General features: G+C 49.4%; 1 protein-coding gene across 5 annotated transcripts in view; it reads left to right on the forward strand.

The window, feature by feature from the left end:
- The window catches only part of Znf697 (zinc finger protein 697), a 34,643-nt gene extending 31,693 nt beyond the window's left edge, over positions 1-2,950 (forward strand). For all 5 annotated transcript variants that reach the window (XM_038312052.1, XM_038312055.1, XM_038312054.1 and 2 more), the window contains exon 3: positions 1,123-2,950. In XM_038312052.1, the coding sequence (XP_038167980.1) occupies positions 1,123-2,558 (1,436 nt within the window). In that variant the 3' untranslated portion in view covers positions 2,559-2,950. The remainder of the gene's footprint in view (positions 1-1,122) is intronic.
- The last annotated feature ends 11,388 nt before the right edge of the window (positions 2,951-14,338 follow it).

A 14,338-nucleotide genomic window follows, 5' to 3' on the forward strand; every position in this document is an offset into this window, starting at 1 on the left:
CCCTATAGCACAGTCCCAGACCCCTGCTACCCTCCTCTGCCATGCATGTGAGAATGTAGCCTTCACTTTCCAGTAACTTCCTCAAGTGCCCTTTGCTTGAGGAAGCAGCCAGTGACTGACAGGTATATATTCTCTAACATTTTGTAATTTGGTCTTAGCAGTTCTGGGCTGTCTGTCATCCCTTCCCCATCTCCCAAGGCTGAGTTCAGTTTCCTCATAGGTGTGACCAACCTCCTACTGAGGACAGCTGTGAATGCTGCCCAACATAATATTGTAAATGTTAAAACTCAAGACTGTGTGTGTGTGTGTGTATGTGTGTGTGTATCTGTGGGCTGTTACACGTATCAGCCAGAGAGGTCAAACTCAGGCATCGTTCCTTAGGAATCATCTAACTTGAATTTTGCAATTAGGAATCTCTGGCCAGCAAGCCCCAGGGAGATTTGCCTGTCTCTGCCTGCACACTAGAATTTCAAGCACCATGCCTCCCATTTGGCTTTTGAGAGAGGACTATTAAAATCAGTTAGGTCCTCATGCTTGAACAGCACTTTGGAGATATTCATTCCTGATTTTTGTTCTCTTAAGACTTACTTGACTGTTTGCTTCTTGAGCACAGACTTTTGTAGACTGCAGCACAGGGTTGCAGTGTCAAAGGCTGGACATGCTCTCAAGCTGTTCCGGGTTGACCAAATGGTTTTGGTTTTGTTTCAAAACCAGTTTTGGACCTTCCGTGTTCAAGTCTTCTCTTTTACTTTCCATGACTTGTATTTTGAGGCTCTAGTTTTACGAAGTATGGTTGAGCAAATACAATTTTTCTTCCCTTTCTGGAGACAGAAGTCTACCTCCTGAGTCCCCATCTTACCTGGCCATCTGTAGACTTGGGTGGCCCAGCTAAGCAGAGCCTGGGGTATATAGTAGGTGGCGTCTGCCCAAAGACTGGCTGGCGGTCGGGCGGAGTGCACTGTCTTTTAGTTCTTACCTGGAGGAGACCGCTGGGAAAGAGACTGGAATGTAAGGAAGCTGGGGAACTGGGCCCAGGAGGAGCATTCTTTGGCTCCCAGTTTTCCTAGAATACCTTTGTACACTAGGTCTAGTTGACCCCAATTGCCAACTTGTCTGTTGCAGAGGGGCTGCTGAGTGAGGAAGAAGGGGCTGTCCTCCGTGAGGAAGAGGACGGCCAGCCTGGAGTGCCTGACATGATACTGTTCCCAGGCCTGTCAGAATCTGACAGTATATCTCGGAGTCCCCAGGGAGAGGAAGAGGAGGAGGAGGAGGAAGAGGAGGAAAGCGCTGGGGAGAACCGGTTGATGGAGGAAGATGAGCAGTTGCCTTCTCCAGTGCTTCCCTGGAGGCGTCACCTCTCCCTGGGGGGTCGACACCGTGGTGACAAACCTGCCCACCGCCGTTTCCACCGGCTCCATCACCCCATGGCCATGGACCTCGGGGAACTCGACAGCCTGATGGCCACCATCATGGACGCGCCCACCATCTGCCCAGACTGCGGGGAAAGCTTCAGCCCGGGCGCCGCCTTCCTGCAGCACCAACGCATCCACCGCCTGGCAGAGGCTGCAGCGGTGGCCAGCCTGGAGCCCTTTGGCTTGGCGGCCGAGTGCGGTGGAGTGGTGGGGATGATGGGCATGGGCGTGGCCGGCGACTTCGGGACCGGGTCCGCGCTGGCCCGGCCGCCCCGCGAGAAGCCCTTCCGCTGCGGCGAGTGCGGCAAAGGCTTCAGCCGCAACACCTACCTGACCAACCACCTGCGGCTGCACACGGGCGAGCGTCCCAACCTGTGCGCCGACTGCGGCAAGAGCTTCAGCTGGCGGGCCGACCTGCTCAAGCACCGGCGCCTGCACACGGGTGAGAAGCCCTACCCGTGCCCGGAGTGCGGCGAAGCCTTCAGCCTGAGCTCGCACTTGCTCAGCCACCGGCGGGCGCACGCTGCTGCCAGCGGGGCGGGCTCGGCGGCGGCGCTGCGGCCCTTCGCGTGCGGCGAGTGCGGCAAGGGCTTCGTGCGCCGCTCGCACCTCGCCAACCACCAGCGCATCCACACGGGCGAGAAGCCACACGGCTGCGGCGAGTGCGGCAAGCGCTTCAGCTGGCGCTCGGACCTGGTGAAGCACCAGCGCGTGCACACGGGCGAGAAGCCCTACATGTGCTCCGAGTGCGGCGAGACCTTCAGCGTGAGCTCTCACCTCTTCACGCACAAGCGCACGCACTCGGGCGAGCGGCCCTACGTGTGCCGCGAGTGCGGCAAGGGCTTCGGTCGCAACTCGCACCTCGTCAACCACCTGCGTGTGCACACCGGCGAGAAGCCCTTCCGCTGCGGTCAGTGCGAGAAGCGCTTCAGCGACTTCTCCACGCTCACGCAGCACCAGCGCACGCACACGGGAGAGAAGCCCTACACGTGCATCGAGTGCGGCAAGAGCTTCATCCAGAGCTCCCATCTCATCCGCCACCGGCGCATCCACACCGGCAACAAGCCTCACAAGTGCGCGGGCTGCGGCAAGGGCTTCCGCTACAAGACGCACCTTGCACAGCACCAGAAGTTGCATTTGTGCTAGGCCGGGGGTCCCAACGAGTCCCAACTCTGGGAGTAGAAGGCTTGGTTACTAATCCTGCAGATGTGGGGGAAGGAGCGGGAGGGATAGCCTAAGAGTGTCTGGGGGAGGCCTTTAAGGTTTGTCTCCTCCCCCCGGGAATGGTTAATAAGAGTTGTCATTTCGAGGTGCCTACCTCCTCCATCGAAGTAACTCTTAGGAGATGTGCTTGAGTTTATGGCTTACTTAAATACTCACTGTAAGGAGTGAAAAGGCTTGGGTGAACGGACGCTTGGAGGATCCCCGAGGAAGGGGATTTGGGACTGGGTAGAGAGGGTTGGACTGCCCTGTTTATGGGAACCGGGAGAGGTGATTGGTTTAGTTATGGGGGTACAATAATATGCGGGTAGGAATAAGCCTGTGACACTCCTCCTCTCAGCTTTCGTCAGATCATTCTCATCGCTACAGAAGAGGGTGCTTAGAATCCACTTCCTTCCCTATGAGCCACAGTTAGCTGCTATTTTGAGACATCCAGGGAAAATTGAGCAGAAAAACTGCACAGTTACTTCAGGAGGCAACCTTGGGTTTAGACATCCATTAATAGCTGGTTCCCAGATTCCTTAGGAAATCCTGCACTTGCTTCTTCATGTTGGTTCAGGGTTGCCTAGGTGGATGGATGACCCTGACCCCCGTGTCATTCAGGTCCGTCTTAGTCTGGCTTGATACATTAGGTTTCAGGAGAACTGAAGACCATCAGCAGCTGCCTGAGAAACCTGTTCACAAAAGGCAGCCAGCTCAGTTTTACTGGCTTCACGTGGAAAATGCAAGAATGCTGAGTTCACAGGCTGGGATGCCTTCATTGCATGTGTGTGACCCCACGAACTCCAACTTCCCTCACAAATTAATGAGGGATCTAGTCCAGACAGGGGCATTCCCTTTTCCCTCGACATATGAGAGGCATGGATTTACACGTGGCGGGGAGAGATTGGGAGAGGTGGGAATGAAACGTGGCCAAATAGCACAAACGAATGTTTTCTAGTTACACAGATGCCAAAACAGCACTTTCGTATTTACAAAGTGTTTTACGCTTTCTAAGGATTGCTAGTGTTTCTCAAATGCTCAGGAGGTCAATCAGTATTACAAACTCCGGCTTGGGAAAAATCTGGGGTCGGAGTGTGGCGAGCCTCCTTGAAGGAAGCCTGAGGACCCTGGATGGTGGATGGAGCCTGACCTTTTGTGTTCTCCAGCTCGGTTGCTAGGATGAGTTACGTTCTCTGATTTATATAATACAGCGAGAACACTGAGCATTCTCGTGCTTGATGGGAGACATAAAAGCCTAGAAGGACCAAAGATGTCCTTATTGACAAAGCTGGCCTTTGTCGCCCGATTCCAGTGTCCTCACTATGCTCCATTTCTAGTAGGGAGCTGTAGGCAGATGAATTGTAAAGATTTTGGTTACACTGGAAACCCCTCCCCTAGACTAGCCTGTGGAAGTCAATGTCGTGGCAGGCGGTGAAGTTATCGTCACTGAAACTTATTAACCTTGACTGTTCATGAAGCCTTCAACTGTTGGACACAGTTGAAGGGGGAAACTATACGATTGTTTTTACAGTTTTAGTGAAGTTTCTGTGAATGCTAGTGATTTATACTTGATCATTTGTGTTTTAGTAATGATTTTTACTGTAGGGGGCTGTAGGAAAGCATGCTTTCTGTCATTCTAAGAACAATCTGGGGAACATCCGGGCTTGTATATTGCCTGCTGATCTCGTCCACTGAATCCGTTTATTGTTCAGAGATACTCACACTAGGGAGAGTTTTTATTTTTTTTTTATTTTTTATTTTTTTTAAATAAAACTCGAGCTCTCTTCAGTCCTCTTTGAAGAGTTACATGTGCAAAGTCTGTGCCCATTGTTTATTCTGACTCTTGCAGTCTGAATGCAAAGTGAATGAAACCACTTGATACTGCCAATTTGTAAGTAATCTTTAATCTTTAATTTTTCTTTCTTTCTCTCTCTCTCTCTCTCTCTCTCTCTCTTTCTTTCTTTCTTTCTTTCTTTCTTTCTTTCTTTCTTTCTTTCCTCCTTTCTTTCCTTTTCTTTCAAGACAGGGTCTCTCTACATAGTTCTGGCTGTCCTGGAACTCACTATGTAGACCAGTCTTGCCTCAAACTCACAGAGATCGACCTGCCTCTGCCCACCAAATGCTGGGATTACAGGCAAGTGCCTCTGTGACCAGCTTATTGATTTTGTTTCGTTTTGTTTTGTTTTTTTTTTTTTAATACACATCTACTTCTTCTGGCTGTTTTAAATTCTCTCAAGCATGTGCCGATGAAATCTTGTCCAACTTTTGATTCTTCATATATATTTTTATCCACTTTGGTTTTTTGGCTTTTTTTTGCCTTTTGTTATCAGCATTACACACAGTTATGGCCATTATCAGATGTGTTACCCATCAGCAACTTTAGAGAGTGGGTTCAGTGAGCAGTGGATATGAAGATGGTGTGGAGCCATGGCGAGAGAGATCCTTGGACTTCTCTTCCTGTTCTTTCTGTTGCCACGGGCAAGAGAATCAGCTACTCTGTTCATACCTGCGCTGAGCAAGCCCTTCAGCAGGAGAGTCCGTTGAGCCACCCATGCGCTGCTCCGGTGGTGGATTTAAATGTGACTCCATTTCTCTTACTTCTTCAGGGAACATGCCCGCAACAAGTGAGATTCCATGCACCCAGGTGGTTATTTCTCGTCTTCCATCTTAGAATAATAGCGTTTCTTCAGGATCCCCTGGTGACCGTGGTTCATGCTTGAAATGTTAAAGATTCCTCCCTCCAACTCATGATTGATATTGGAGGCCTTTGTAGTATTTATTTCCCCGGGGAGTTTGGCCAAAAGCAGGCTTCCTTTGCTGTCCTTCACTAAGCAAAATCCCAGCGTAGTTTCTGGGCTTAAATGACTTAGTTCTGAGGCGGAAGAAGATAAGCAGTTAGTCCTTTGAGCCAAGTGATCGCGTAACAGTCTAGAGGCTGTATATATGTGAAAAGTAAAAATTAAAAAAAAAAACTATGTTCATAGACAATCTGAGCTGTGTTCTAAGTCTGTGCACACTTTTCCCTGCTGTGCTCTTTCATATCTGTTGTTAAAGTAGTAAGTAATTTAACTATCCAAGGAGTACCCGATTCCGCGTGAGTGTGCTTGTGGATGTGAGAATCGCCTTGTTTGCAGGTTGTTTTATTTAACGGCGGCTCCTTGGACAGCATCCGGGTGTTCAGCAACGAATATGCGGTATTTGTCATTAAATTCCTATCGGTCTTTTGTCATTCTTCGTTATGTGTCTCACATTTGACTCTTCTGCATGGAACGTTACTGGAATGCCGTTACACCCATGCAGCCATGCTTACAAACTGTCTATGGAGGCTTTTGTGCAAAGCTGAGTAATTGGGACAGAAACTACATGGGCTATAATCCTGAAATATTTACGATCGTTCCTTTAAAGGCACAGCCTAGCAGGGGGTGGAGGATGGACGTGCGACAAGAGGCTACCACAGGATGAATGCCAATATGAGGTCAGCCTGATCTATGTAGTAAGACACTGATTCATAATTTCTAATCCATATACGTATTTGTGCACACACACACACATCCTAGTTTGCTCTCTATGGCTGTGATAAAACACCACGAAGAAAAACAATGTGGGGAGAACATGGTTTACATGACTTTTTCCCGTCGCAGTCTGTTATGAATGGAGGTCAGGGTGGGAACCACGTGGTGGGAACTGAAGCAAGGGCCATGGAGGAACCTTGCTCCCTGTGGCTTGCTCTGCTTGTCCTGAATTGCTTTTTAACTCAGGACCACCTGCCCTAGGGTCACTAACGACAGTGGGTTGCTCCCTCCCACCATCAATCAGTATTAAGAAAAGGCCTCACAGACTTGCCCACTGGCCAATCTTGTGGAGGCCTTTTTTTCTCAGTCACGTTTTCCTCTCCCCAGATGATGTATGTAAGGCCTAACCAGCACAATTGACCCCTTCTTCTTTATCCAAACACACCACTAGTAAGCCAACATTCTCCCTCATTTTTGTCACCAAGATCTCAATGTCATAATATAAAGCAGTATAACTTTAAAAGCCCAGCCATCTTTAAAATATTCAAACACCTTGAGATCTCCAGCTCTTTAAAATATCCAAAGCCTCTTAACTGTGGGTTCCAGTATAATAAAAAAAAAAAAAACATAAGGTACGTGTTTTCTCATTCCAAAGGGAAGAACCAGGGCACACTTTGAATCACATCAAGGCAATCCCCACCAGTATAAATACTTCCGTGTTGGATGTCTGGAACTCACTCGTGGTCTTCTGGTCTCCGAAGGGCTTGGTTATGCATAGACACAATTGCTGAAGTTGCCGAGTCCGGCACTAGAACACTGGTGGACCCCGGATCATCCCGGAACTGATTACCGACTGAAAGTTCACATAGTTTGCATGCTCTTCACAGTAACTCAGTGCAGCGCAGAGAGGCTAGGGCGCCTGTCGGGGGTATGGGGATGTCTTCACGTTCCTATCACTGCTCCCCGTTCCCAGAGCTAGCAGTCTGTGGATGGTGGTGGTTGATGGAAGGTTCAAGAAAAATTAGTTATCGAGAAGGGAGGAGACAATAATATGTATTCCTGAAATCTCATAACAGAATTTCTTTTGCCTTGGCTCTCAATAATTTTATTGAGTATTAATGATTATGGATAATTCCTAAGAGACCTCACCTTAGCGCGGTGGTTCTCAGTCTGTGGGTCATGATCCCCTTGGGGGTTGAACGACCCTTTCACGGGGTTGATTAAAAATATCGGAAAACGCAGGTGTTTATGATTCCTAACACTAGCAAAATTACAGGTATGGAGAAGTGATGAAAATAATTTCCTGGTTGGGGAGGGTCACCGCAGCCCGAGGAACTGGATTAAAGGGTTTCAGCGTTAGTTAGGAGGGCTGAGCAACACTGACGGCCTTGGCTAACCTGAGCCTAGCCACATGAAAACACCGACTTAGCAACTCCTAGGGAAGAGATCTTGAAGAAAAAATTCTGAGAATTTATTACTGTAACTTGTAACATTCACAGTGACTTCCCTACTCACCAGGGCCACGGGCAGGCATAGAGGAGGCAGAGAGAGCTGTGTTTCTCACCAAGCCTGACTTTAATCGGAGCGGCTATTAGTCCTACAAGCATCTCAGGAAACCGAAAAGAAACCCAGAGCATGGGCGAGCCTCGTAAAGGATGACCTTGTACTTCTCATTCTTCTGGCCTCCGGTTCTCAAGTACTGGATGATGGCTGTATGCTGTCACACCTGGTTTTATGCATGGCTGGTGACTGGACCCAGGGTTTCATAAACAAGCATTGTTCCAACCCACAGCTAAGCCTCTCTTCACGGAGGGCAGCAGAGTCGGCGAGGAGTGGTGGCATATACTTGTGATCCCATCACTCGGGAGACTGGTGGTATTGGAGTATTATGAATTTTAGGCCAGCCTCAATAACAATTTACAGACCATACAACAAGCAAAAGTAGGAAATTGGTGTGCTGTTTCCCGGGATCAGTTTAGAGTTGCCCAGTGCTGATGGGGCAGCCATCATGGTCAAGAGTTACTTTGTCTGCACACCTTGGAGTTCTCACCTTGGAGGCTAGACTAGACATGCTTTAACTAAACTTGTGGCTTCGTTATCTAAATCTGGCTATCAATTAATCGGGGTGAGCAGGATAGATGTTTGCCAACAAGTAGCAGGTGTCTCAAGCAAGACTCTGGCCTTTCTAAGAGCCCGTTTGATAAGCAGACACCACCACTGTTGGCTTTCCTCTCTGTACCAGTCTAGTGACAATCATCAAAGGCTTTACTCTCACCCAGGAAACACGGGAGCTCATGACCTGCTGACTGAGCCGCTGCCACTTACGAGGCTACATATCAGGCAATGGGCTGACTTTCCTGAGCTCCTCCTTGCCCCAAGTCCTTCACCATCCTTAGAGGAGCACAGTGGCCCTTTCCTAATAGGTGCGTTTGCCAGTTGGGTGGAGAAGTGGGAGACTGTATTCCCCACATCATTTTGCTCTCATGCACCATACCGACACACAGATTCAGTACTTAACAGAAAATGGGTCTTCCCCACTTTGGAGGAGGCAGAGCAGACAAATCATCTTTTCGTCCCCTGGTGTCTTTGAGGCCTCCGGGAAGCAAGGCCTCACCTACTCTTCTTCTTTTTTTTTTTTTTTTTTTTTTTAGCTGAGGGCTGGCAAAGTCAGCATTCATTCTAGGTGGGGTCAGAGACAACCTCCAAAGCATTTCCAAACACCCTGTTCACCCTGCCCTCCAGTTCTCTCTCCTTCCCTTCAACATTATTCTGGGGTAGGTTTGAGAACTAGCTGAGTATGGGTTGCAAGGGCAGGGCTCATGTGGTGCCCTCCCAGAATCCTCAGAGGAGGAAGTTGACAGACGAGTTACTGAGTAACCACACTGTCCTGTGACAGGTGCCTGGTGGGGAGAAGCAGAGAAGCGTCAACCCTACTTGGAGCCTGACAACTCCCTGGGAAAAGGGGAGCTCAAAGCAGGGTGGGGGCATGCCATGGGGACAGTGGATAAAGAAACAGGATGTGTTCAGGCTACAGCAGCCCTGGTGGAGGTAGGTTGTGTCTCGAGCATGTTCCAGGGTTGGTAAAGGCAGATAATGTGAAGTAATCCCTCAGCTTCTGGCTGCATCCCCTTCCCCAGATGTGTGTGCTCCTAGCCCTGTGATCACAGGTCTATAGTCTCCCCCTTTTTACGCTAGACATGCTAGCTTTTTCTCTAGCAAATGAGTAGAGAAATTGGGGTTCAGCCCAACTCTGCTGCTGATGACTTGGTGTCTTAGCATTTTATTGCTGTGGAGAGAAATCATGACTGCAGCAACCGTATGAAAAAAAACATATAATTGGGGTGGCTTACAGTCCAGAGGTTTAGTTCACTGTCATCATGGTGGGAAGCATGGCAGCGTGCGGTCAGACATGGTGCTGGAGAAAGAACCGAGAGTTCTACATCTGGGTCAGCAGGCAGCAGGAAGAGACACTGGGCTGCCTTGAGCATTTGAAACCTCATGGCCCACCCCCAGTGACACACTTCCTCCAACAAGGGCACACCTCCCACTAGTGCCATTCCCTGTGAGCGTATGGGGGCCATTTTCATCTACACTACCACCCCTGAGGAGTCCCTTCAGCTCGAAAGCCTCCGTGTCCTCATTGATGAGTGGGGACTTGGAGGAGTCTCTTGTGTCAGGCTGGAAGAAAGTTGATCACATTTGGCATTAGTGGCACATTTTGGCCACTAAATGTAAAGTTAAGTCTGGGGCCCCGTATAGACCCTTCAGCCAAGCACAGGGGCCTGCACACCAATCCCATGCCCAGAGAACTAGGAGGTGCTCTAATAATTAATTACACAATTGTTTCCAGACTCCGGCAAGTACAAAACCAAGTGCTTTAGAGGTTTCTGCCTCCACGGCCAGTGTCCATGCCAGGATGCTTTCAAGCCCCAGCCCTCAGGCTCCTGCAGGCCCCGGCATTCATGCTGGCAGGGGGCAGGGTTTGGTTCATTGGTGTAGGTCCTCGAATCCACAGCTGAGGAGCCAAAATGCCTGTCACTGACAGGGAGCCTTAGGGCTGAAGAGCAGATCCTTGACCAAGTCTACAGAAACCCAGGATCCCCTGCCTTTGGGGATAGTGGGTGTTCTCTTTGCATTCTCCCCTTTCCTCCACCTCTCAGGCCTCAGAAAACTGTCTCTAGTCCAGGCTCATTACCTTTATGTGAGATTCTTGACTGCCAAAAAGGGAGAGAACTTCCACCCTGTGGTGGCCCAAAACTTTGATAGCAGCGCTCAGGTGGCAGAGGCAGGTGGATCTCTGTGAGCAGAACAAGCCTGGTCTACCTGGTGAGTTCCAGGAGAGCCAGGGCTCTACGGAGACCCTGACTTAGGTGGGAGTGCGGGATTCCTCACAATGTCAATGTTGTACAAAGTGCTTCCCTCCAGAAGGATTGATTCCTACTTCCCTGAAGGTGTCCTCCCCCACCCCCGTGAGTTGAAGAGTTGAGGTACAAAGGTACATCAACTTTTAAAGTCAGACTTTCCTTGTTTTTTTTTTTAAGTTTAATAGCACAGCAGTGCCATGGATATTATTTTATTTTAGAAATTTATTAAATTTCCCTTCTTGTTCCTTTGTAGCTGATATTTGCTTTCATGGAAGTCTTCTGTGTCTTCTCATGTCTGTCTATCTCCTTTCCTGTGCCTGCCTCCCTTCCTCCCTCCCTTCCTCCTTCCCTCCCTCCCTCCTTTCTCTCCTTATCATGCTCCCTCTTTTACAGGTGATGTGAAGGAGCCCTTCTTACTGATGTGCTCCCGAGTGCACCCCGATTCCCATAATGATGACTTATAAGGCTTGCTGAAATGCCCAAGTCACTTCTGTTGCTGTGACAAATTCCCTGGCCAGAAGCAGCATAAGGGGGAGAGAGTTTTATTTGGCATACTGTCACGGGTTATGGTCCATTGTTTTGGGGAAATCAAGGCAGAGACTGGCTGGTCACATACACAGTCAAGAGCACAGAGGTGCAAATGCATCCATGCAGCTGGCCTGCGGCTTCTGCTCCCTGTAGGTGTCTTCGCTCTCACACCGACTTACCTTGACTAAGAACAGACATGCACAGGGGTCAACCTGTTCTACATAATTCCTTGGAAAGGCTGTCTTCCCAGGAGATTCCAGGTCAAGTCAAGACCATGGTTATAACTAACCAGCAGAGGGGGCTGTGTGATGTCAGGTTTCTATCTGGAGCAAATGAGCCCTGGGTTAGCAGTGAGGAACCTTTTTCCTCCCTGGTGTCTCGTCCACTCCGCCCCAAGCTTGCCTCACTAGACCTGAATTCCATTTTGCTGCAGTCACATGCACCTGACATCCATCTTACTATTGGATTCTTGGGGTGTCCCCTCATCTTTTCAAATTCATCTGCCCCAGGAAGCTGAACGTAAATACCTACTGCTTTTCATAGGATATTGAGCAGGGCCTGGGGCCTGTCCCGTGACTGTCATTATCCATTACTAAAGCTGACAGTTTCTACTTCCCTCATCCAGCTAGAATACCGCCCTCCCTTAGCACTTGAGCAATCTCGGGGCACTGATCCCCTACCCAATGTCACGGTTTTCTCCCTCTACTAGACTATAAGCCTAGATATGAGATGGAGCACTGAGGTCAAAGCCCCGGGTTCAGCATCAACTACGTTTTCTTAGCTTGCTTACTTCTTTTCTGTCAGATTGCAAGTCTTTAAATTGAAAGCTTGTATCAAGTTTTCTGAAGGTTCCGGTTTTGATGATGTGTATGTGTGGGAGTCACACCAAGGGCAAAGAGTTAGGTCACTGTTGCCTTCCATCATCTTGTTAAGAAACAGCATTCCACACTCTTACCGGGGAGCAGGAGCCACCCACCCTCTTCCTTGAGCTGTGTGTTCTCACTCTGCTTGCCAAAGCTCACACTCCAGTACTTGGCGATCTAAGACCAAGCATTGCCTCTGGCCATTGTCCTGCAGATGGTCTCATTCACTGGACACTCTGCTGGGTCCCCAGAGGCCACCCTTGTCCAGTGCCTGACTCTGTTTGGCACCCAGGACACGCACTGACTCTCAGCAAACCCGGCTTCAGTGGTGTCCAGTGTCTTTACTCACCTCGGCCCTCCCCTGCGTGAACACGCCTCCTCTGCACCATCTCTCCAGCTGTCGGCCCAGCATGGATCCAATCTGACTCGCCTTTCCAAGTCCCACCTGTCTCCTGAACCTTTCCCAGACACCTTCTGCTCAGTTCCTTTCTTTCAGTCATATGCACACCACACTTAAACCCGTGGGGGAGCTCTGCCCTGTGCTTCCCTTATTCCATGACCACAGACTGCATAATCCTGGGGAAAAGGAAAGAGGGTTCACAGGCTTGGGCAGGTGCCGTTTTTTTTGAGCCTTTACTGCCTCCTTGTGGTAATTTGCATGTAGTACATAGCCCCTTTGTGAAGGCCTTTACCACTCTGTGTTTAGATGAGTAGGTAAGGGGGGTCTTTGTTATTCAAAGCATACTAAGGCCTTATGTTTGTGAGGCTAGATACACAAACCAGTTTCTTCTTTCCAGCCACTCTGGCTAGACCTTGGGAGACTGCTTTTCCCAGAGAAAACGGTCCAGTGGATTCAGTGAGGGATTTCAGCAGGCTGAAATCAAGATTGAAGATCCTTTCCCATACCTCACCAGAATCACTTCCTTCTGAGCTAAGTAGAACCTGCTTATGGAAGGTGTTCAAGTGTACCCCAGGTGGTGTGGACACTCACTCTGGACAAGCTGCCTGGGGTGTATGTGCACCAGTCCTCAGCTGTGCCCAACCTGGATGCCCAGTAAGAGCTTTTCCTTGTGTCATTGCAGATAGAGCATTTCCCCCTTCCTTCTGGACAGTGCCTGCTGGGGCTAAATCCTTAGTCACTGTCCGGCTCAAAGAATTTATGGATGTAGGCGTCAACACATAATCATATAACCAACTGTGGTTAGAAAGAAATCTTCCTTGGGATTAATGTTCCAAGGTAACTCTTCCTTTTATTCCATAGGACATCGTCCAGTGAGCTGAACTGAGGGGGTCTCTTGGCCTGGCAGGGACAAAGAAAGCAGAACCAGATAAGAAGGCAGAGTGTACACTTCCAGATGACCAAGGCAGAGCGTACACTTCCAGATGACCCTCTGTACACGTGAGACAAAGTGGACTTCCTAGGCTATGAATGCCCTGTTTGAAAGTGAGGCTGTTTCCTCATATGTCAGTGGTCAGGGTAACACTCTTCCGTTTGGTTTGCTGTGAGGAACTCCAGCGTGGCTTTGTCTCCTGATCCTAGCACAGGAGCTCAGTCCCAGCCAATGGCTTCCTATGAACATTAATTAATGCAGGGTGAGAAAGAAGTTTTGATGTTGGGTGAGACTTTAGTGTTGTCTGTGAAACCAAAAGGCAGGCAAGTTAATACCCAGTTGGGACAAGAGACAGTTTTTTTCCTCTATACTGTGTCCCCACAGCTCCTTCAGTTTGATGGTGTCCGGTGGAGCTGACAGGGCCTCTTTCAACTGCGGGTTCTGTAGTCAGCGACTTACTCAGTTCTCCTGTAAGACCTCAAGTTTGCTTTGACTGGGTTCCTATGCTCAGGGAAACTGAGGGATGAGGAGGGAGAGGGGGTAAAAGATGCTAAGGCAATAGAAGGATGTGGCGTGGGAGATGGGGAAACAGAAGACAAGAGAAGGAGAGGCAGTTACATTTAGAGGTCGGATTGTAGATCTTCATTATAGGCTCAGGAGGAAGTACATTTGGGGGAATCCATTAGAAAGAGACTCTCAGATCATCTCTGATGCCCAGGGCCATCTGTCTCAGTGCTCTCACCCTCCCAGGTACCTCTTAAGGCTCGTCCTGGTTCTAAAGGGGCCCTCGAAAGTTGGTAAGAAAGCTAAGAAGGAGGGAGATGAAGGGATGCAAGACTCTTCCCTCGAGGAAGAGTCTATGTTCCAGAGCTCTGCTGGCACCCACTGACAAGCACTGTGAGCTCCACCATGCAGTGGGAGGAGGGTTTGAACTTCCTAAGACCATAGGCAAGATGCTGTCTGTGACCTGGTGATGCTGAACCGAGGAACTCTAGGTCAGTCAGGTAGTCTGTGCTTGGGCCAATCGACGCAGGAGTGAGATCCTGTTTCTGTTCTGACTATAGCCTTAACTGGATACGGAAAGGGAAGCCGGAAATGAGACTGACCAAACCAACCCTGTGCAGA

This window comes from Arvicola amphibius, chromosome 14, assembly GCF_903992535.2.
Source record: "Arvicola amphibius chromosome 14, mArvAmp1.2, whole genome shotgun sequence".
In the NCBI taxonomy this organism is placed as follows: domain Eukaryota; kingdom Metazoa; phylum Chordata; class Mammalia; order Rodentia; family Cricetidae; genus Arvicola; species Arvicola amphibius.